Genomic DNA, 25,181 nt, shown 5'->3' on the forward strand with positions numbered 1-25,181 from the left:
TTTGTTCAGCTCCTGGCATACTACTTCTTCCTTTTTTAAAAATTTAAATTTGTCTTTATTGTTGAAAGTATTGCAGATATCTCTTTTTTCCCCCATTGACCCCTTCCACTCCTGCCCCAGGCCTCCACACTATTGTCTGTGTCTGTGGCTTATTCATATATGCATATAAGTTCTTTGGCTAATCTCTTCTTAAGTTTGATTGTTATAAAGATAGAGACCAAGTATAAATTTCTTAAACTTTATATTCATTTTTATGTTTTATTTCTTGAGAAATAGAAGCTTCCATCTCTATTGGAAAATTTATTTACATTGTCTTTTCAATAACTCCGTTTTATAAAGAATACCTATATAAGTCATGTTGAACCTACATACAAACAGATCCTGTATTGGTATCAATACTGAAGTTACTTCACGTCCATTTGTAAACACACCATTGGTTTAACCTGTTTAACCAGATACAATTTCAGAAGGGCAACAAAGACTTTGGTCTATTGCTTTTCACGTAACAACAGAAAGTGAGAAAATACAGCTGAATTGTAGTATTTGCTCTCTTTTCCCAATGATATCATAGTTTCCCTTTAATATCTGATTTTTAGATCATGAAAACATGTTATTTTCCCAGAAAACCAGTTGCTTTGATTAATGGGGCCAGTCCAGTCCAAGGACAGATTAAGCACACAGGTTCCTGGCGTGAGGCCTAGAAGGTCCTTAGCCTTCTTTCTCTCACCCTGGGGCTGTTTAATTTAATTTCTGTGCTTTCTGTAAAAATAAAGCCAGGTAACTCTTTAAAGGAGTTCCATATATCTAAATAAGTAATAGGCAATTGGTTGATAAGCTATTAATTGTTAATAGGTAACAAGCTACTGCTTTGTTTTGTATCATTTTATTAATGAGCCTCCTTTCTTTCTAGTATAAAAAGGAGTTGGAAATTATACTGTCTATTCAGCTTGTTTATTATTTCTTAAAGTGTGGTGGACATGAAAACTACTTCCTTTCACCATTACTTTTAACTGTTACATTAAGTTATTATAGGTAACTGGAAGAAGCTGATCAAATACTTTTATAATAATTGAGGCATCCATCAGTTGGTCTGGCTGATATGGTTTCCCTTAGATAAATCAGGTAACTTCTCTGAGCAGTATTCTTTCCCTCTATGAAATGAATCGGGTGGATAATGTGACCCCACCTATTTTGAACGGCAGTTTTCATCCCCCCGCCAGTCTTTGAGCTCCATAAGACTGAGAGCTGTGGCCTGTTTATCTTTGTATCTCCAGCCTGTGATAGCCCAGATGGTCCAAATGCTATCCTTTCTGGGGCTATGCATGTAACAGAGGAACTCAACAGTTTGGATGGAGATTGTTGTTCCATATGTTCTGCTTATAGAGTTCACGAGGAAATGTGGCCCCGTGTTAGCAAATTCTCTTTTTTTTTAAAATATATCTTTATTGATTTCAGAGAGAGGAAAGGAGAGGGGGAGAGAGAGATAGAAACATCAATGATGAGAGAGTCATTGATCGAGCCCACAACCTGGGCATGTGCCCTGACTGGGAATCGAACCCCGATCGCCTGGATCCCAGTTCGACGCTCAACCGCTGAGCCACGCGTGGCCGGGCAAATTCTCTTATTTTTAAAGAGAATCCTGAAACCTGGATTTTATAGACATAATCTCTCTATTCTTAAATATTGAAAATGAATTCAGTTTTTAAAAAATTCCCTATGTAGGCCAAGCAAGGCATGAGTGCTATGAAATTCAATCTGAAAGCCAGTGTTTGCCACCCATGAACATGCTCTTAAAAAATATTTATTGAATTAACAGCAATTTATCGAGCTCCATTATGATACGGCTGCCATGAATAGAGATCATTTTAATACTTCTGAGGAAGATGCGTCTGTCTTCTTATAGTAAGAGCGATTTTTACTATGCAATTATGTCATTATTTGTATAGTTATTAATATTACTATTAATAATGAAGTACCATAATAAATGAGCTTACTCTGTACTGGGTGTTGTTAGGGAGGTATCAGTATCCATATAAGAAAGACACACAAATTGAAGATCAGAAAGTTTAAATAATGACCCAAGCTAACCTTCTGTCTAATGGCTGAGCTGAGGTTATAACCCAGTAGTTTATATTGCACCATTCCTACCTGTTACAACCTTGTGTCTAGACTAAGAATGAATTGACACCACAGCAAAACATCTAGCCTGATTTGTTTCATTAACAGCTCCATTAAATATAATTGACATACTATACAGTTCATCCATTTAAAGTGCAAAATTCAGTTGTTTTCAGTATATTCAGTCGTGCCAATTATCACCACCAATTCTAGAACATTTTCATCAACCCAAAAAAGAATGCTGTACCCATTAGTAGTCATTCCCATTTCCCCCGACCCCCTAACCTTAGGAAATGACTCATCTACTTTTGTCACTATAGATTTGTGTTTTCTAGACAATTTACATAAATGGAATCAATATGTGTGGCCTTTTGTGTCTGGCTTCTTTTAGCATGACGTTCCAAGGTTCGTCCATGTTGTAGCATGCGTCAGTAATTAATTTCTTTTTATTGCCAAATAATCCACTGAATGTATATGCCACATAGTATACTGTATATTCGTTCATCAGTTTATGGACATTTGGGTTATTTGTACTTTTTGGCTATTATAAACAGTGTTACTATGAACATTTGTGTGTTGTTATGTGGACATCTATTTTTATTTCTCTTGGAGAAGCATCGCTGAGTCACATGGTAACTTTATTTTTTTTAAGCTAGGTTGGAGGAATATAGACTTTGAAAGATTTTTATTATTTTTTCAAATATACATTATTGATTGATTTTAGAGAGAGAGGAAGGAAGAGAAACATTGATTTTTTGTTCCACTTATTTATGCATTCATTGGTTGATTCCTGTATGTGCCCTGACCAATAAGCTTAGCTACCCAGCCAGGGCCACGTGGTCACTCTTATGTTTATCCTTTAGAGGAATTGTCAAACTATTTTCTGAAGTGACTGCACCATTTTGCATTCCTACCAGCAATGTGTGAGGGTTCCAGTTTCTTTACTTCCTCACCAACACTTGTGGGTATTATTTTAAATTGTGGTAAAATACATGTATCAAAATTTTACCTTCTTAATCATTTTTAAGTATACAGTTCAGTGGTATTAAATACATTCACATTCTTGTGCAACCATCACCACCACTGACTGCCATGACGATTTTCATCTTATAGAACTGAAACTCTGTGCCCTTTAAACAATAATTCCCCATTATCCCCTCCCTAGCCCCTGGCAACTACCATTTTACATTATGCAAAAAATGTCTTTATGATTTTGACTACTATAAATACCTCATACATGGTGGACCATTCAGTATTTGTCTTTGTGTGACTAGCTTATGTCACTTAGTATTACTATCCTCAAGGTTTATCCATGTGGTAGTGTATTGCAGAATCTCCTTTTTAAGGCTGAATATTTCACTGTATGTATATGTCATGTTTTGTTTATCTGTCGATGGACACTTTGGTTGCTTCCACCTTTTCGCTATTGTGAGTAATGCTGCTATGAACTTAAGTGTACAAATGTCTCTTTGAAACCCTGCTTTCAATTTTGGGGGGTTATGTAAGTGGAATTGCCAAATAATTTCTAAGTTCATCTGTTGTGGTCAGAGAAGATACTTTGTACAATAGGTAGCTTTTTAAATCTATTGAGACTTAATTTGTGGCCTAACAGGTGGCGTACCCTGGAAAATATGTCATGTGCCCTTGAGAAGAATGTCCATTTTGTTGTTGTTGAGTATTCTGAATATATCTATTAGATCATGTGGCTTTATTGCGTTTAAATCCTCTATTTTCTTATCTTCTCTCTGGTGGTTCTAGTCATTGTTGTGAGTGGGGTATTGAAGTCTCTGACTATCATTGTAGAATTATTTCTCCTTTCAGTTCTATTGGTTTGTATTTCATATATTTTGATGGTCTCTCATTAAGTGTGTATATGTTTATAATTGTTGTATCTTCTTGCTGTATTGAACTTTTATTAATACTATATAATGTCCTTCTTTGTCTCTTGTAACCTTTTTTATTTAAAGTCTATTTTGTCTGGTATTAGTATAGTAGCTCCTCTCTTCTGTTACTGTTTGCATGAAATATCTTTTTCATCCTTTCATTTTCAACTTGTTTGTGTCTCTGGATCTCAGGTAAGTCTCTTGTAGACAGCATATAGTTGGATCATGTGTTTTTACCCATTCTGCCAATCTCTGTCTTTTGATTGGAGAGTTTAACACATTTACATTTAAAGTAATTACTGATAAAGAAGGATTTACATCTGTCACTGTGCTATTTGTATTCTATATGCCTTATAGCTTTTTTGTCCCATATTTTCTCATTTGTCTACTTTTGTATTTAGTTGATTTTTTGTAGTGAAACATTTAAATTCCTTTCTCATTTCCTTTTGTGTATATTCTGTAGCTATTTTCTTTGTGGTTACCATGGGGATTACATTTAACATCCTACATTTATAACATTCTAATTTGAATTTGTACCAGTTTAACTTCAATAATAAACAAAAACTCTGCTCCTTTACAGGCCTGTCCCCACACCTTTTGGTTGTTGATGTCACAAAATTGTATCATTATACATTGTGTGCCTCAAAACATTAACTAATAATTATTTAGATTAATGCATTAATCTCTTTAAGTCATGTAGAAAACAAGAACTGTAGTTACAAACCATTGTTATGGTAATACTAGCTTTTATAATTGCACATATATTTACTTTTAATGAGAACTTTATTTCTTCATACTGCTTCGAGTTGCTGTCTAGTGTCCTTTCATTTCACCTTGCTAGACGCCATTGAGAATTTCTTACAGGTCAGGTCTAGTGGCCACAAACTTCCTCAGCTTTCCTTTAGCTGGGAATGTCTTAATTTCTCCCTTACTTTTAAAGGACAGTTTTGCTGGATTGGGGATTCTTGGTGGACAGTTTTTTTCCTTTTAGCACTTTGAATACATGGCTACTGTCTTTTTGCCTCCAAAGTTTCTGATGAGAAATCTGCTTATCATTTTATTGGGGATCACTTGTATTTGGTGATTTTCTTCTGTCTTGCGCTTTGATTAAAATGTGTCTTGGTGTGAGTCTCTTTGAGTTCATCTTCCTTTAGTTCATTGAGCTTCTTGGATGTTTATATTCATCAAATTTGAGTTTTCAGTTATTTTTTCAAATATTTTCTCTGCTCCTTTTCCTCTGTCTTCTTCTAAGACTCCCAAGATGTGTATGTTGGTCCACTTTATGGCATTCCACAGGTCCCTTAGGCACTGTTTGCTTTTCCTCAATCTCTTATTAATACTTTTTCTCAGAGTCTTTAATTTTCATTTTCCTATCTTCAAGTTTGCTGATTCTTTCTTCTGGTTACTGACTCCATTCAGTGAATTTTTCATTTCAGTTCATGTACTTTTTTAGCTTCAGATTTCTTTTTGGTTTCTTTTTAGGTTTTCTATCTCCTTATTGATATTTTCATTTAATTCATTTATTTTCTTGTCTGCATCTTCCTTTAGTTATTTGAGCATCTTAAAGTCTTTGTCTAGTAGATCTCCCGTCAGGTTTTCCTAAAAGACAGTTTCTGTTAATTTACTTTTTCCCTTTAATGGGCCATAGTTACCTCTTTCTTTGCATACCTTGTATTTTATTTGTTGAACAGTAGACATTTGAATGTCATAATGCAGTAACTCTAGAAATCAGATTCTCCCCCTTCCCCAGGGTTGAGGTTTTCAATTATTTTTTGTTTGTTGTTTTGTTTTTATTTTGTTTTTGATTGGTGTAGAGTGTCTTTGTGCTGAGGATCAGCCTGAGGTATAAACTTATGTCTTTTCAAATCTTTTCTAAGCTTTCCCCTGGGCATGTGTGGTCACTTTCTAATTTTTCCCATATATGCAGTTTTTAAGTATTCTGGTCGTTAGTGTTTGAATCCCTAAGGGAAAAAGGCAAAAACTGAAATGGGAGAAAGGGCTCAAGTCTTTATGTCCCCTCAAAGTCACTTTAACCAGAGGGGGATAGACTTGTAACAAAGGGGAGACGTGCAACGACAGCTTGCCCCTTTGTCTGCACCTCTTGTGGTCAGAAGCCGCAGTCAGTGATCAGAGCACATATTTGGAGGACAGAGCCCTTTTGTATATGTATGAGTAAAGGATGCAACTTCATTCTTTTGCATGTGAATATTTATTTATCCTAGCATCATTTGTTGAAAGATAATTCTTTCCCCACTGAATTGTTTTGGCACCTTTGTTGAAAATGAATTGATCATGAACATGAAAGTTTATTTCTATACTCTCATTTAATTCTATTAATATGTCTATTCTTATGCCAGTACCACACTGTATTGGTTACTATCGCTTTATAGTAAGCTTTGAAATTTTAAAGTGTAGAATCTCTAACTTTGCTCTTTTTCAAGATTGTATTGACTGCTCTGTGTCACTTGAGTTTTCATATGAATTTAGGATCAGCTTGCCAATTTATACAAAGTAGTCAACTGGAATTTTGATAGGAATTGCATTGAATCTATACATTAATTTGGAAAGTATTGCCTTTTTAACAATATTAAGTTTCCAGTCTATAAATCCATTTATTGAGGGCGTAACTTCTTTCAACTTCCTGCAGTTACAGATGTAATTTCCTTTTTGTTGTGAAAATGAAGTACCAAATATGATGCAATAAATTGTTTTGAAAAAAATTTTCTTTCAAAAATATTTTATAGTTTTCAAAGTATAAATTTTGTGCTTTTATTAAATTTATTACTAGGTATTTTATTCTTTTTTGATGCTATCGTAAGTAAAATTGTTTTTCTTAATTTCCTTTTTGGATTATTCACTACAAGTATATAGAAATACAATTTATTTTTTCCATATTTATCTTTTATCCTTCAACTTTCCCGAAATTGTTTATTAGTTCAGTAGTTTTTTTAGTGTTATCCTTACTTAGGACTTTGTACATATAAGATCACGTCATTTGCAATTTGAGATAGTTTTACTTCTTCCTTGCCAGTCTAGATGCCTTTTATTTTACTTTCTTACCTGATGGCTCTAACTAGTGGTGACAGCAGGGATCTTGTCTGGTTTCTGATCTTGGCAGGGAAGCATCCAGTCTTGCACCATGAAGTATGATGTTAACTGTGGGATTTTTGTTAATGCTTTTTATCAAGTTGAGGAAGTTCCCTTCTACTCCTCATATGTTGAGTGTTTTTTAGTAGGAAGGGGAGTTAATTTTTCAAATGTTTTTTTCCTATCTGTTGAGATGATCATGTGTTAGTTGTCCTTTCTTTATATGGTGTATTGTACTAAATGATTTTTGAATGTTTAACCATCCTTGAATTTCTGGGAAAATCCCATTTCGTCATGGTGTGTAATTATTTTTATATGATGGTAGATTTGGTTTGCTACCATTTTGTTTAGGAGTTTTGTATCTATATTCATAAGAGAAATTGGCCTGTGGTTTTCTACTCTTGTGATGTCTTCTTTTGATTTTGTTATCAGGGTAATGCTGTTCTCATAGAATGAGTTTGTTAGTGTTCCCTCCTATTCTATTTGAAAGATTTTGCAAAGAATTGGTTTTAATTCTCTATATTTGCTTTTAATCCCTAAAAGAAAGGACTAACAAAGCCATTTTGTTGTTGTTGTTAATCCTCACTGGAGGAGGATATTTTTTCCGTTGTGTTTTTTTTTTTTAGAGAGACTGGAAGGGAGGGAGGTAGGGAGACAGAGAATCAGAGACAGAGAGACATCGATGTGACAGAGACACACCAATTGGTTGCCTCCTGCACGTGCCCCGACCAGGGTGGGGGATTGAACCTGCAACCCAGCCATGTGCCCTTGGACAGGAATTGAACCCCCAACCCTTCGGTGCACAAGCCAATGCTCTAACCACTTAGCAACACCACCTAGGGCAACAGAATCATTTTTTAAAAGACCTGCACGTCCTCCTTTCTCTCTGGTCACTCTAACTTTCCCATTTTTTGTGGCCTAGATAGTTGGATCCCAACTCCTCCATGAAGCTTTCTCTGATTACTCTTGTCTGTGAAGCTGCTTTCACTCCTGAATGTTTCTCAATGCTAAGTCCCTTTAGCACACTTAATTATGTACTGGTTTGTTATAACCTGTAGTGTTTCTTTGGTCTACTGCACTGAATATGAACCTTTTGAATGCAGTGAATTGGGCTTTCAACTTCATACATTGTACTGAAATAGACAGCACATTGCAGCAAGTAAAAGTGGAACATTTTATTCAGTTACATAAAGACTCTGAAAAAAATTCTTTTTTCAAGATTCCCTAATATTTATAAGTGTGTGTATATATGTGTGTGTGTGTGTGTGTGTGTGTGTGTGTGTGTGTGTGTGTGTGTATATATATATATAATTATATGTACATTATATGTCTGTATATACACTCTCACATACCTAGGTACATTAATTTAAACATAGACTGAAGTGTCATTAAAAGAGAATTTGGGAGACAGTGTTCCTGGGTTCCAGTCCTGATTCTTTGATGTAAATATATCTTGCCCTCAGTCTGTTCTCTATATATAACGTGGAAATTAGTGTGAGGTTTAGAATAAAATCTATAAATTATTTAGTCCAATACTTTGTACACTCAATAAATACAATTATAATTGATGACTTAAGCTCCTTTTAAAGAATGACTCTGATATTAACCAAACTTTAATATTTACATTTAATATTTATCTAGTATTAACCATGTTGTAATATTTATCTGAAATAATAATTTTGTTCAAAGCCCTCAATTTTGTTTAATGCTGATTAGCTGAAATTTTTTCTTATTAAATTCATTGACACAGGGGTGCTCTTTTTTCCTCTTAATTCTTTGCAATGCCTCTGGAAGCTGTTGTTAAGGACTGTAGTTTTTCATGACCATAAGTGCTTGAGGAAGTGCTTAAAAACATGGGTTCCAGAGTTTGACAGCCTGGACTCAAGTTTGGCGTTCACTAGCTGTGCGACTCTCCCCACCCCCTCATCTGTCACACGGGGGTGAGTACCTGCTTCCCAGGCCCTTCTAAGGCTGTAGAGAGGTACTCAGTGAGAAGCACTTAGCACAGGGCCTGGCATTTAGTAAGTGCTGAACATAAGTAATTGTGCTCTTTATCGTCATATTCAGTATTCAATAAATGTTTGAGTGAAAAGTTAGGTTATCCACTTACTTGTGGAAAACTCCTCTTCCAGGTTTTTTGTTTTTTGTTTGTTTTCCCCTTCTTCTAGGAAGAATTCTGCATTGGGAAGAGGCCTCGCTGGGTGAGTTGCAAAACTGTTTCTAGATAGGCTGAGAGTCTTAGAGTTGAAGGATACTTTTCCACCATGCTTGGTTTAAAGGTGAGATTAGCAAGGCTGCGAGGCTATAATTTTTATGGTTATGTATTCATCCTGTCTTAAGCTGTATCCCTTCCTTTTTAAAAACCGTCATTTCTAGTAATTTTTGTACTTTCAATAGGGTTGAATATAGTCAGCTGTGCAGATTTTATCAGCACTAGAAAACTCACTGTGTTATTCTACTTTATTAGCAGGCCCATTAAACAAAGTCTAGTCCATTAAACCAAATCCAGTGAAACCCAAAGGAGCTACTGCATGACCATCATGGCCTTGTTGGCGTTGGTGCTCATGGATTAGTGGTACATGGTGGGCACCCTTATTTCTGTTGCTGCATTTGGGCTTAGAGTGTATGAAGCTTCTGGAGAAAGATTATCTACTCACATATGCTCCTTATTCATGGTAACTTGCCAGAAAAGGTAGAGAAAGATTGCTGCACATGTGCATGACCTCAGAGCAGTTAGGTTTAAGCCTTTTCTTGAGTCATTTCCAGTACTCTCTCAGGGCCTGTCTCTTACTAAATCTGATTTTTTTCATCTACTTCTCTTTCATTTGCATGCCGAGTTTGTTTCAGCAGAGAGCTGAATGTTTTAAATTAAAACATCACATAAATTGAACATAAATTTTTAAAATGTAAGTCAGATATAATGAATACAGATTTCCTTCAGGATAGACTTAATTTCTCATGACTTCCCTTTGGAAAACTACCATCAAAGCAAACCAAGATTCACGGCAGAACGAAAACATTCGACCAGAGCATCATCACGCCTTAACTTAGTACTCAAAAAAAAGCATAATATCCAAAAGTTGGAACTCTATCTATGTGGAAGGTTTTCAAAGAGATCCAAGTCAAGGCTTTCGTTACTTCGTAATGCTCTCCACTCCTAACAGTGGCCTCACCTGTCAGCTGCCAGAGGAAGGGAGGTGGCCTGCATTCCTGTCTACACTGGGGTTAGAAATGTGGGGCATTTATTCTAATCCTGATTGTGCTCTGTGGGATTTTTAAAAATAATCATGTAAGCTTCTGCTAAAATGGTGCTACCTAGGTTTTTCATATATTGCGTCATTTCCTACACATCACACATTGAGCGGACATTACTACTCCCACTGTATAAAGGAGACTGAGCTCAGTGAGATTAGTGAACGTACTAAAAGTCACCCAGAAAAGCTAGTTTCCTTCATAGGATTATTGTGAGAAGAGACATAAAGTGCAAAGGGAAGAGTGACTAGAACTCTGTGGATTTCTTCTTTTTTTAAAAAAAACCTTTTATTAGTATTTGTTTTCTGCTGAATTTACTCCTGAACCATAAGCTTTGTTTTTTCAGTTCCTTCTGGGATACCTTTGTCTTCTGTGCAACCTCCTCTCCTGGTTTAGGAACCATCTGCTCTTTTATGGAAGGATCATCTCAGTGTGAGCTCCTGTGTGGGCTAATCTGCCCATGAGCTCTGTAAGTTCCATGCTGCATCTTGGGAGCTTTGTTCACAAGGATGAGCTCAATGACCAGAGAATCTACGACTAAACCTTAAGTTCAGCATTGCTCTCTGCATTTTTAAGCATGTGCAGCAAAAATTCAGCACTCTTTTTGAACCACTGACCTTGTATCCAGCACCATCTTTGGCCAGGGCCCACCTACCAACACTACCACCATAACAACAGAATGACACATGTTGCTTCTGTAAAGTGACATCTTTCAGATACTTGGTGGCTTTGTGGATATGTATACCTTGATGGCCTGGGCAGTTTCATGGGTGTTCTTAAAGTGAACACGAAGATTTGAACCCCTTGATTTGCATGATTTTGTGGGGTTTTCTGGGTCATTGAACAGTGAACCATTTTCAGACATCACCTTGGACCACCTGTGGAGTGTGGATTTCTTCATTTGTGGCGTATGTTGACTGTCATGTTTGAGTGACTGATTTTGAATAGATAGCTATCTGGTATCAGTGCTTCCTGAGAATGACTTGTTTTGAAAAATCAATGTTAAAATCATTTGGATGTTGAAATTTCATGTAGAAAATTCTCTGGAAAGGATTTTTGGTTCTGACAGAACCCAAGTAGTCAGACTGCGTTTCTCCAGAAAGGAAAACCACTCAGATCCACAGAACCTGCTGCGGTGAATGGGTCGGATGTGGGTCCGGCGATCTTTAGCCCACAAACTGCTTAGTCACAAGCAAATGTCCTCCCGTGTGTTGGAGAGTGGGGAGTAAGCATACAGATAGGGGCAGCCGACTTGCAAAGTTTATCACTTTCTTCTTTTTGTTGCCAGTTTTGTTTTTTCTAGAGTGTATATTTAACTTGTTGATTTTTTTTCCTCTGATGTGTAATTGTTGTTATACATTAACTTAATGCCAGGCAACAGCACGAACTTACAAATCACACCGGTGGGTATTCTGTGCAGGACAAAGTTCAAAGCTCTGATAATTTTATGGTCTGAGCTCCTGCTGAGCAACTGGACCTAAAATAAAATCATACCTAGTGTGGTGTGACCTCTTCAGTGGCCTGTTGAAGACTTGGAAAGGTAGGATGGGTCCAGTCTGTTGTTTTAAAATGAAACAGTTCTTTGGTTATCTTGGTGAAGATCAGAGTTAAAGGAAAATCTATTCTTTTATTATGGGTTTGAGTTTGAGGTTAGGTGGCAGAGTCTGACCATTGATTTACTATTACAGAATTTGTGTAGATATATTACTCGTTCCTCAGGAATCAGTCATTTGAAAAGAGCATTCATTTAGCATTGTTTGGCCTCTCTAGGGGACCTACTTTGTAATTGTATTTATTACCAATTTTGGCATTTTCCCCTTTATGTAACTTAATATAAGGCTTTCCTAGTAATGGAGACTGGTGTACCTCACTGTGATGTGTGTTTGTGGTACTGAGAAGATGATAATTTGTATTACAAAAGATGTACAATAAATGCTTTTGTTTATAATAGTTCCCAACACATGTGATAGGCACTCAATAAAATTTTATTGCTTGCTTAATTTATTGGCAACATTTGGCCATGAGTATAACTTTAAGGGGCCCATAATTGAGATTTTCCTGATTCAAGGCTATAATTTACTTTAAAGCTACCTGGAGATTGTTGAGTAAGAAATAAGCAATGCAGAGAATTAAGGGACTGAGATTTTAAGGGGTCAGCTTAAGTTATGACTTTTATTTTACCTCTGAAAATAATTTTCCTTTAATTTAAAATCTACTAGTAGCCTTCTATACTTTTTGACATCATGATTGTTGACAGTTCAGTATATCTAGTCATTTAATATAGTCTCATTTCAGAAACCTTAAACAAATCATTGGTTTTAACATAATAGCATCATACTTTCAAGATTATATGATGCATTGTATTGAAGGTTTCTAATTACAGTGTCTGGATTTAACAAGCTTCTCCATATATATATGGAGAGAGAGAGAGATTTTAAGGAATTAGGTTGCACAGTTGTGGGGGCTTGTAAGTTCAGAATTTGCAGGCCAGTTTGGCAGGCTGGGAATTCTGGCAAGAGTTGACATTGCAGTGTTGAATCCAAGGCTATCTTGAGCTGTTGAATTCCTTTTGTCTTCAGTCCTTCTAGTGATGGGATGAGGCCCACCCACATTATGGAGGATACTCTGCATTGATTGTTAATCAATCTGAAAAATACCTTCACAGCAACATCTAGACCAGTGTTTGACCAACCAGCTGGGCACCATGGCTCAGCCAAGTTGACATATAAGTTAACCATCACCACGGCCACCAAATGGGAATTTATGACTGTTACAGCTTTCCTGTGGATGTGGAGAAGTCACCTTTCCTCCACCTGCTCACATGATGTACAGTTAGTTACAAGATAAAGCTGGACATTAGAAACTTGGGGTGTAACCACAGGAAAAATTCGATGCCACACCAGCCACCAGAAATTAACGGTGTGACTCAGGACAGAAGTTTAGGGTACGTCAGGGATTTGCACAGCCTCATGTCCAGTGGTGGCAGGGGCTGATAATAGTCTTCAAACAGAAAAGGGAGATGGAACAGCAGCATCAAGCCAGCAAAACTGATGACAGAACACCCCAGAGTCCCAGAACTGAACACAGAGCTTCAGCAGCGCACTCTGACTTAAGATTCTGGCTGAAGTGATTTTAGGTTGTCCTCAGGGTCGAAATCATGCCACTGTGCTAGGTCCAATAGCTGAAGAGACATTACCTTTCAGAGTTTCTCAGCCTCAAATTTCTGGAAGCGGAAGCACAGTATCGTAGCGTGGCCAGCACATTCGTTCTCTGCATGGAAACTACAGGCTTCAGAGAGAAGCACTCCACAGGGCAGCTTGTTTTAAATGGCAACCATTGAAGAAAATGTATCAAACAGAAAAAGAATGAAGGAAGGAAAGAAAGCTGTACCCGAAGATAGAGTCATGCACTCGGCTTTTGTATGGCTAATTTATTAGGAAATTCTAATGGCTCGTTTATCATTCCCACAGTCTCCCATGCTGGTTTAGTTAATAGAGCCTCAGTATGGGTTAGATGAGTAGGTGCGGGCGTATGCAAACGGAATAGAATCAACAAAGAGCCTTTTATTCATCCTGGTCCTTTAGGAGGCTGTTCCAACAAATACCAAGTTCTATGTTAGGATACCTCGGCAGGAAATTACTTGGTTCAAAGCGTTGTTACCTGTACTATCACTGGTCATGCACTTCCAGGCATTCAGAGCCCATTAATTCTTTCACTATACAAGGAAAGGGGAAAGCAGTTGGCCAAACCACACCTCTTTTTCTATTGTTGCAGAACCATCCCTGCCCCAGAGTTCTGCATGAGTCATTCCTAGAGTTCAGTGAAGCCGTTACAGCTCTCCATAACCAGGTGGGCATTTTTCTGAGTCGTCCCAGCGATCTCCAGTTCTCAGCTGGCTTTGTTAACACACAGTCATTGCCCTGTATTTCTCTACCCTCCTCTTCCAGAAGCTTGGCAAGGGTGAGGAAAACAGCCAACCCCCTTCCTCGCCATGCATTTATTTCTAAAGCCCTGGCATTTGATGTGATTCGATGTCCCTCATCCAAGTAATGAAAGTACGTTCTAAGTTAAAGTGATCTCTTAATTATCAAACCAGTGGCCTTAACTTGCTATTTCTTGACGCTGTGCCGTCCTGACCGTTGCTAATCTCCACCTCCTTAAAACCCTGCTTGGCCACGATGGCACCTTCTCTCCTAGTCTGCTTTTGCCCTGTCGGTCCCTGTGCCAGCTCCTCTTCCTCCTGGCACAAACTACAGGTGTGCTTAAGGTGTTGCTTCCCAGCACTCTCTTCTTAACTCCAGCCGTTCCACAGCCTCACTCCAAATTTCTGTGTCTCTTTTGAGTCAAGAGCTGAAGTTCTCCTGCTGTTAGCACTTGGGTGTGGCTGTTGTCTCACGAAGACTGAGTTCCCTGCCATAGACTCCACAGGACAGAGCTTGTCTATCAACTCCCACGGTGTGCTTGGGGTCAGGGTGGTGGGGAAGCAAAAGGAAGGCTTGGACAATTGTAGGAGGGGGTGTCGTGGGAGGCAGATCTTGAAGATCTGATAGGGTTTTGAGAGGCTAACGTGGCAAAAATGGCCTCCTACATGGGTAGAACTGCATCACCAGAGGCAAGGGAGCAGGGGGCGCTTTCAGGAACAAGCAGGTTCCATTCCCAGTCAGGGCACATGCCCGGGCTGCGGGTTCAATCCCCAGTAGAGGGCATGCAGGAGGCAGCCGATCAATGACTCTCATCATTGATGTTTCTACTTCTCTCTCTCCCTTCCTCTCTCTGAAATCAATAGACATATTAAAAAAAAAAAAAAAGTTAAAACATGACTCTCCTACAGATATTTTGTGACGAGGTGTGAAAGATTGATTTAGCTCATTAGTGAGGGAGCCAGCAGGATTTTGCTGCTAGTACACAGAGCACTGAGGGAAAGAGCTTTATATAGTCTGTACGAAAAAGCATGCTGACATGTTGGCCAAGTTAGAGACAGACTCATTAACAAAACTAGTTGATCTCCGTCAGGGCAGTAAAACCATAACCTCTGCGGTAATCTTTTCTGCAAGGCAGAAATTATTTGCATCTCTACTGGACAAAAACAATCTACAAATTAACCCATAATTTACCTCAAAATAAGGTATGTTTTCCTAGAGAATGACATAATCTTCAGGTTGGATGTGTTAGACCTGCTCTGGTGTCATATTAAAAGGTGGCCATCCTTTGCCCTATTTTCATTTCTGGTTAAGTTTTAAAAATGTGTATAGGGGCCATTAACACCACCGAGGTGACTAGATGCCTGGGACTTTCCATTGTCACTGTGTCACTTAGTGTGCATGGAGTCTCTTGGAGGCAGATTTTGTCCTGGGCTGAAGTTTCCCAGTAACATATATTTGATTTCTTAAAAGCAGAGCTGTTCTTCCCACAACTCACCTCCCCACCTTCTCTGTCGGCTCATTTTGTTCCTAAACTGTGCTAAAAATGTCAGGTCCTCAAGGCCTCTCCCCACTCCCATATAGACATAGACTCATAGGCAGCCCCTTGATAATAAAGCAGCAAACCTATTTCAGATACACATTGCTTTGCTGGGTGTTCTAGGAACTAGAAAAAAAAAGTCTAGAGGTCTGAAACTCTTTGCCATTCAATCCTTGAGACCCACTAACAAGATCAGAGGAGTTGTCCCCCTAGTGTGTTACTAAGTTTAGTCTGGGGTCACCCCCTTGCCATGCTTTTTTATTGATTTGAGAGAGAGAGGAGAGGGGGAGAGAGAGAGATAAACATTGATGTAAGAGAGAAAGATTATCAGTTGCCTCCAGCACGTGCTCCAACTGGGGATTGAACCCGCAACCTAGGTATGTGCCCTGACCAGGAATTGAACCCACAACCTTTTGGTTCAGGAGACTACTATCCAATCAGCTGAGCCACAGTGGCCTGGGCTAGAGGTATCATTCTTACTCACTCTTGTGGCAGTTTACATCTGTTTCCTAAGTAAGTGGTTTTGGACTTTAAAAGTAGGTATATGCTTAAGCAACCAAGTAGGTGAGTTTTGTTTTACAGTCTCTCCTCTCTGTCTTTGTTCTGCAAAGCTCAGCTGTTGTGTGGCTGGCCTGTCCCACATGTCATCATTAGGAGATGGAAACAAATGATGTTTCTAGTGCTCAGCAAAGTTAGTGCCAGCAGTAGCACATTGCCAAGTGATGACCCCAGGTTGTCTGAGATAGTAGCACCCCTTCCCAAATGACCTTTTCTGCTCTTTTTGTAAAGATTGTATTTTTAGAATATGCATTATATATTTTCAGGATCATAGAAGTATAAAAATGGAGGGACCTCAGAGGTTATCCATCTAGCCCCCACACCACCTGCAGTCTGTGGCCCCAGCCACTGAGCCCTCCTCAGGTGGAAAGCCTGAACCTCGCTAGATGGCATGTTCTGTTTCTTTGATTGTTCATGAATTCTCTGTCCCAGAGTGGGAAACCACCTCATTCTAGGCATCAATTCTACCAGAGGGTGCCCATCGGAATAAATTTGTACTTCTACAGAAATGTCACTATGCTACCTTCCCTAAAAAGTGGTCTTTTTCAAGCTGAGTAGTATCCCAGAATCCTACAGTTTGTGAAAGGATATGGGTGACAGATCATTGTCCAAACCAATCCACATTTGTTTCTTTTAAGATGTGGTGCTTAGAACCAGTTATATGACTCCAGATGAATAGGCCAGTGTATGGGTCTGCGGAGGGATGGGAAGACTGCCTCTTTGGATCTCTATTGTTTGTGTGGACCTAAAGTGTATTGGAATTTCTGATAGCCACACGACAACATCAGACCACATTGGCCATCTGGTTCACTACTTCTTTGGGTTCTTTTTGAAGTAAATTGCTTTTGTGTCAAGTATTCCCATCTAAGCCATGTATAGGTAATTTTTAACCTGATTTTTAAACCTTAGGTGTGAATATTTATGATAATAATATACAACACCATTAATAATAATACATATTTTATCATAGAGAAAGAATGGTATGGCAGTTAAGAGCCTAGCACTGGAATCAGACTGTTTATGGATTCAAATCCTGTCTCCTATGCTTGTGACTATATGACCTTGAGATAATTCAATGTGATTGTGCCTGTAAGGTCCTTCCCATGGCTCCTGACACATGGTCAGTGATCAACTAGGGAGAGCTCTTTTATTCTCTTTGCCAGACTCCCACTGATCTTTTCATCAGGCATTATTCCTATTTAATCCAACTACACCTGAAGAATACTACTATTATGTCTCGTTTTTTTCAGATGTGGGACCTGAAGCTCAGAGTAGTTATGTCATTTGTCCAAGGGTGTATAGTTCCCGAGTGGTGTGGTGGGATTTGAACACACGTCTGTCTGATGCTATTTTTATTAAATGTTATTTATATTAGTGTTTTTTGACCCATCCTTTTAAGACTTGTCTATCTTTTTAAAAACTGTCGTTAAATATTTAACTTATACAAAGAATATTTGTAACATGTGTAAGTTCAAACATTAACGAATACCATATATGCACTACCCAACCTGAACTATAAAATACCACCAACATCTTTGAATGTCCCTCCCTGTCCTCAAGCCCTGCCAGCCTCTCCCAAGAGGTAACCATCACTGAATTTTGGGATTATCACTCGTTAACTTTTCTTTTATTGGTTTTCCCCTTACAAATATATTCCTAAACAATATTTTTCTTTATATAACTGTCTAACTGAATAAGCATAAGGTATGAGATGTGAATATAAAGCAGCTGTATTTTTTTGCTCCCCGTGTTCCCCTTAAATTAACTCTGTGATTAGTTCTTCCCGCTCCTTGAAAACTCAAGCAGGTCTCATGACTTTTCTAATCACTTTTGGGTCATAAAAATCTCACAATCACTTCAAGTTTAAAAAAACAAACTATCACTTCTGCACTTCAAATGTTAAATTCCATGTAATATTCAAGCTTTACTCTTGCTTTAAAATTGAGGCTGTTGACATTGGCAGGGCATGACTCACGCCCTGTCCCCTACCCCCTTCCTGGAAGTATTGCAGGTATTCCAAGCCCTCATTCTTTCATGTGAATTTTTAAATCAGCTGGCCAAGGTTACACACATACAAAGTTCGGACGTAGATTGGAGGCATTTCTGAATCTCAGTGATGTAATGATATTAGTTTTTCCATTACCTTAGTCATGTTAGTGTGGTTATTAACACAAGGGTTGGGTTTCTGGGTATTATCTGTGCTGTGTACAGAGCTCCCAAGTCACTCGCCTGACTATGCCAGTCACCACACAGTGTCTCTCAGGGCCCCATGCTCTGCTCGCAGCTCACACGGGTCAGACTTTATATTCTGAATCTGACTGGGAGGGAGGTGCATGGAGAACTCACCAGCCCTAGGAGTGTTGCTTGTAGATGAGAAACCTTTCACCTTTCAGATCACATCCAGGGTATATCCCAAAGATAACGTTAAAAAGCCTTTTTTCCAGTTTTATTGAGAAATAATCGAAATATATCATTATATAAGTTTAAGGTGTATGGACAGTTTGATGGTTTGGTTTAACATATATTGTGAAATGATTACCACAATAGGTTTAGTTAACATCCATCATCTCATACACATACAATAAAAAGAAAAGAAAAACAGGGAAAACATTTTCTCCTTCTGCTGTGAACTCTTAGGATTTACTCGAACACCTTCCCTGACGCCACACAGCAGTGCTGGCTGCCGTGCCGTGCTGGGCAGTCCGGCCCGGTGCTGACTTGCCGAAAGCGCTTCGCTGGAGAGCTGGTGATGGTCTGGCTGTGGAAGGTCTCGCTTTGTCACTAAGTGATACAAGTCACATGAACTGGGTTTTCTCTCCTGTGTAATGTAGGCTTGTGCCATGGAGAAAAGTTGACGTCCAAACAGGAAAATACTAAGAAATCAAAAGGTTCGTTTCCAAGTCCCTAAAAAGAGTGCTAGAAAAATCACCAAGAGAGGAGATAGTTTTTGTGCTGTAGTTGGTGGTGAGGATAGAAACGCTGTGAGGTACGTTACAGATTTTTCTGAGGCAGGATTTGGGAACTATACTTTGGCTCTTTTGACTGAATTCATTACCTGGATGCTTTATTCTGAGCTATGTGATCTGCTGTGTAAATTCTCTTCAGAATGTTTATTAGACTATTTACATGGCAATTATAATTAATTTTATAATTTTAATAGCTTTACTGATATAAAAATAAAATTCACATCAATCGCACAATTCATTAATTTTTAGTAAATTTACAGAGCTCTGCAACTATCTAATTTTGGAACATTTCCATCATCTGAAAAGGAAACCTCATGGCTACATGTAGTCACTGCTGGTTTCCTCCCTCGGCCCCCCAAACCACTACTCTACTCTCTGTCTCTATAGATTTGCCCTCTCTGAACATCTCAGTACATCACTAGGATCATGCAGTGTGTGGTTTTCATGTCTGTCTTCTTTCATTACCCTTTTAAGGTTTCACTTAGCTTTTGAGGTTTATCTGTGTTGTAGCAACATTTATTTTTATATAGTTAAGATAAATGATTATAATACTTGACTCCTATGTTCATTGATACATCTGAGTACATTATTATTCTTGCTTTTAAAAGATAGTAGGTAAGGATACTATTTTGTGTGTGTTTATGAGTTTGTTTTAAATTCTTCTAAGACTTAATTTCAGAAGGACATTCATAATCTCATTGTGTAGAAGTTTGATCTTCCTGTGACTGGGCCCCCACGCCTGCTTTTGTTGGGAAGCTGCGCAGCCACACTAAATAGGCAGCCCAGCAGCCATAAAATTTTTTCCCATGATCAAAAAGGGCATTTGGTCCCAGAGAGAACAGCACATTCTTGAGACTAGCCTGGGGACAAATGTCTGCCTGAGCACTTTCTCACCTGTACCAGAGCTTCACAGGGCCCCCAGCAGCTCAGCCTATGGAGCCCCAGGGCTGGTCTCAGGAAACACCCCTGTTTCCTGTTTTTTAGGTTCATCTCTACATGAGGTGTAGTATTAGAATGCTCCCAGGACTTACTGTGTGTATGCAACTTGGGGAAGAACACGAAAATTGAGGTTTAGCCCGGCCGGGCGTGGCTCAGCGGTTGAGCGTCGACCTGGGATCCAGGCAATCAGGGTTCGATTCCCGGTCAGGGCACATGCCCGGGTTGCGGGCTTGATCAATGACTCTCTCATCATTGATGTTTCTATCTCTCTCTCTCCCTCTCCTTTCCTCTCTCTGAAATCAATAAAGATATATTAAAAAAAAATGAGGTTTAATACCTGAAAGGGGGATATGAGGGAGAATCTTGCATAATAATAGATAATAGATCCAATATTCCTGTTCAGAAGGCTTGGGTAGAAAAAGTGACAACCCTCTCATTAGGTGGGTGTTTTCCTTTTGTTCTGATTCTCCATTTACATTTTTTATTATTTAAGATACGAAATTTTCACTCAGCAGAAGGTAGCAAAGCACTCACAGGAGATCACAGTGTTGTAAGCACCGCGTATTGTGTGAAACGCAGAATGCTGTAAAGCGGAAGCATTCCACATGCTTGTCCAATTTGGTGGTAGAGTAGTTGATAGAAAATAGTGAAACTCTAACTTAGGAAGTAAGAAAGCTCCTAGAGTTATGCTATGATGGTTGTCATGCGAGGGTTTCTGAAGAACAGACACATAGAGTTGTCTCTTTCAGAGCTCCCCACCCCCAAGTGTCAAGGGCCGTCTTACAGAGGATGTAAATTTGTGCCTGGGTGATTACCCCTTCACAGAGAAGGAAGACATACTAGATCAGCATTTCAACTTTTGTCATGTCTGCTCTCTAAATTCCACACAGAGCAGCCTCAAATTCACCAGCTATGTTTGATAAAGTCTGTTTTAGTGACTGGTTAGTCAGGTGTCAAGTGAGGGAAAGGGACAGAACTCCTGTGGCCTTTCACATTGTTCCCTGCACCATGGCTACTGAGGATTAGACATGTATGTAGGTCTCTGTATGCCACATGGAGATGGGCAGCCCCATGTGTGTATCGGGAAAGCGTGACCTCAGTAATATGGGGCCTTCCCTTCATTTTAGGGCTGATTCCTGAAGTGAAGAAGTGGGATCAGGTATTTATTTCCTTTGGCTTAAATTCAATGGGTCGTCCAATTCTCAGATTTCTTATTTCTCTCTCCCTCCTTTGTTTGTTTTTTTTTTTTTTTTGGTAGGTAAGTGGGGAAAAAAGCTGGAAATACTTTTTTTTAAAAATAAAATACAGGTGACTTACGGAAGAATTTGGTAGTGTTTCCCATGGATGGATACGTTTCCATTATAGATATCCACACCTAACATTTATAAAGAGGCCCTGAAAGTTTCATCAAGTGTTTATTGAGCTGCTGTTAGGTGCCAGACACAGTACACACACACACACACACACACACACACACACACAGTGGGGCAAAAGTAGGTTTACAGTTGTTCGTATGAAAAATAATACAATGATTAATAAGTAATAATACAAGAATTGTGTTTTGCATACAATTGTAAACCTGTTTTTGTACCAGCCTGTATATATGCCATATGGCTAAGAATGACTAAGACCGGTCCCATTTTCAAGGAGTTTGTATTGGTGGGGGGGTGCACCAGTCATGCACAAACGTCACTCTATGTTGGGTGTGTGTTAGTGCAGGCTTGCACAGCATCGTGGTTTAGCACAGGACTTGTCACTTTTGGGAAGCCATCGAGGAAATTTCACTTCTGTAACTGAATCTTTTTTAAAAATATATATATATCTTTATTGATTTCATAGAGAGGAAGGGAGGGGGATAGAGAGATAGAAACATCAATGATGAGAGAGTCATTGATCGGCTGCCTCCTTGCACGCCCCCGACTGGGGATCGAGCCCGCCACCCAGGCATGTGCCCTGACTGGGAATCGAACCCCGATCGCCTGGATGCTGGGTCAACGCTCTACCGCTGAGCCACTCCCGGCCTGACTGTAACTGAATCTTATAGGTGATGGTGGCAGAAGGCACATCACAGAGCGCCTTGTGTGGATTAACAACCAGGAGCTGACCAGAGCACCTGCTACCATCAGGCACTGATGCAGGAATAACATTATCGAGTCCTCACTGGCATCCTCTAAGGTTTCTGGTGCTATTATTCCACGGTACAGGCAAAAAACCTGAGGAAGCTTTGGGCTCAGGAATATTTGAAACTATAGGATAATTGTGAATCTTCCTGAATCATATATTTTGGAAAATTTAAAGTAATTTAACTGGTAAATTACTAAAAGCACTGTGGTTTTTATTTTAATTTTTTTAGCTAGAACTTTTTTGTAATAAAATATATATAGTATAAAATTGAACATTTTTAACCACTTTTAAGGGTACTGTTTGATGGCATTAAGTGCACAACATTTACATTCTTGTGCAGTCATCACCACCATCCATCCAGAACTTTTCTATCTTCCCAAACTGAGACTCTACTATTAAATACTAACTCCCTCTCCCTCCCCCCAACCCCTGCCACCTGCCCTTCTACTTTCTGTCTCTATGAGTCTGACTACTTTGGATGCCTCCTGTAAGTGGAATCATACAGTATTTGACCTTTTGTTACTGGCTTCTTTCACTTAGCATAACGTCCTCAAGGTTCGTCCATGTAGTAGCATATTGCAGAATCTTCTTCCGTTTTAGGGCTGAATAGTGTTCCATCGTATTTATATATCCCGTTTTCTTTATCCATTCATTGGTTGATGGTTATTTGGGTGGTTTTTACCTCTTGGCTATTGTGAATAATGCTGCTATGAACACGGGTGTATAGATATCCCTTCAGGACCCTGCTTTCAATTCTTTCGGGTATATATCCAGAACTGTAATTGCTGGGTCATGTGGTAGTTCTGTATTTAACTTTTTGAGGAACTGCCACACTATTTTTCACAGCAGCTGCAGCATTTTACATTCCTACCAACAGTGCAGAAGGTTCCAATCTCTCCACACCCTCACCAACACTTGTTATTTTCTCTTTTGGATAATAACCATCTTTAATGGATGTGACATGGAAAGCATTGTTTTTTATAAAAACAAACCTTATGAAAAGAATGCCAAATTTGCATGACTTGTAAAGTTAAATCCTGGAACTTTCAAATTCCTGCTTTCAGTCACTTGCTACCTCAGCCTTTCCCCAAGGTGTGAACTGGTCCTCTTGGGCCACCAGGAGAGGCAGTTGCAGTGGGTTAAGAGCTCAGGGCTGTGCCAGATTACCTGCTGCAGATGCTGGCTCCATCACTTTCTCCTGGGTGATCTTAGGGCCCAACCTCAGATTTTGCCTCTGTGAAATGGGTGTGATAATAGAGGGTGGTTATGAGTGCTGAGAATACTGGGTATACAGACTGCCCCCCACCCCCCTCTTATCGATCATTACTGTCAGGGGTAACTCAGAGAAGTTGAGCAGCACTGCCTGATGGGGAGCTTGGGGAGCTCTTGTAGAGCTTTCAGCTGGGAAGTGACAAGCCTGTTCTTATTGGCTGCCAGCAATTTTGACAGTGGAATTTCTTTGTCAGCAAGCTGGAGGAAGGCGATTGTCAGGAGAGGCTCAGAATTGCTGTTTAAAATCAAGGACCTGGTGGCCTTCCACAATAGTGAGGGAACTGAGAGGAATCAACATTATACCAGTGAGTACCTGGAAGAGGAGGTTCAGTTCCCAAACAGGATGAATAGAATGTGCTCCATATTCATGTTGCTTAGATGATGCACAGTGGTTCCGATTCGATTGTTCTGTTGTGGAACGAAACACAGAATATAGCATGTGCCCAAGGAAGACTGATGTTAGCAGCCTAATTCCATCATCTCCCAGTGCTGCCTGGACTCCAGGGAGGCAGGATCGATAGAGGGGAATTCTTAGACGTCTGGATGGCAGTTCACACTGGCTTTTCTCAGTGAGCTGTTCCATGTCAGTCGGTCAGGAAAGGCCTGATTGCCGTGGAGCATATTCCAGGTGGATCTGGAATTGCCAATAGCTTTAACCCTTCAGCCCAGAGGACCCCCAGACTTTCTCCGTGCGTGAGCCCTGGTGTCTCAGTAAATCTTTTATGAGCTCCTAAGCCAAAAGAAATGCCTAAACATTTTATTTATTAAGTAGTTTCAATTGGCTGTCTGAAAAGGGATGTTTCTAATTATAGAGAAGAAAGAAAATTGAGAAAAGCTTTGGCTTCTTCAGAAATCAGTGTGCTGAGTTTAATTTGTTCCAAGTGGAAGTCTCAAGAAGTTTTGAAACAGGCTATAGGAGCTTCATTTAAATTGAGGCCATCAGTGCTTCTTTCTAATTTACGTTCACTCACATGATGACAGTTTGAGTCGACTTTGCAGGTGTTCTTACCTGCACCTGGCCCTGCACTGCTTATGTAACCACCCCAGAGGCAACTGAGGCAGCGATTATTGCCAAACCACCTGGCTGTTGCGTCAGAACAGTTGGTCCAGGAGGGACTATTGAGGCCTATAGAGTTGATTGCCATATCATTATAGTTCTGAAGTGATAATTGGAAAAGAATTGAACTAGCAAACTTTGCTTGCTTGTTTGGAGCAGGGTTGTTTTTTTAAATGAAATTTGAATATAGTTAATTTGCTCTCATTGGAGCACACACTTGAACAGCTACTTTGCCATATCTTGAAAAACATGAGAGGCGGGCGTTGTTTGGGACAGACAGGCTTAGATTCACAGCCCTGCTTCCGCAGAGGTAACTGCTCTGCCATGCCATTCCTGTCCCTGAGCTCTGAAGTCACCCCATTGGGAACACAGCAGACAGCAAAGAAGGCCTGTGTGGCTTTGCCCTGTCTCTACGGCATCGAGGACGTTCCTGGACTGGGAAATGGAAGGTGGCCCAGAGGCAGA

General features: G+C 39.4%; 1 protein-coding gene across 4 annotated transcripts in view; it reads left to right on the top strand.

Annotated features, from left to right (window-relative positions):
- The window catches only part of SPATA13 (spermatogenesis associated 13), a 310,734-nt gene that overhangs the window by 196,791 nt on the left and 88,762 nt on the right, over positions 1-25,181 (top strand). The window contains exon 1 of one of the 4 annotated variants that reach the window (XM_081130572.1): positions 13,863-14,189. The exons of 2 other annotated variants lie outside the window; for them this stretch is intronic. In XM_081130572.1, coding sequence (XP_080986698.1) covers positions 13,953-14,189 — 237 coding nt within the window. In that variant the 5' untranslated portion in view covers positions 13,863-13,952. Of the gene's footprint in view, positions 1-13,862; positions 14,190-25,181 lie in introns of those variants that run through there. One more of the 4 variants, XM_081130573.1, reaches the window with a different exon arrangement.

Source organism: Miniopterus schreibersii (genome assembly GCF_964146895.1).
Source record: "Miniopterus schreibersii genome assembly, chromosome: 2".
In the NCBI taxonomy this organism is placed as follows: Eukaryota; Metazoa; Chordata; class Mammalia; order Chiroptera; family Miniopteridae; genus Miniopterus; species Miniopterus schreibersii.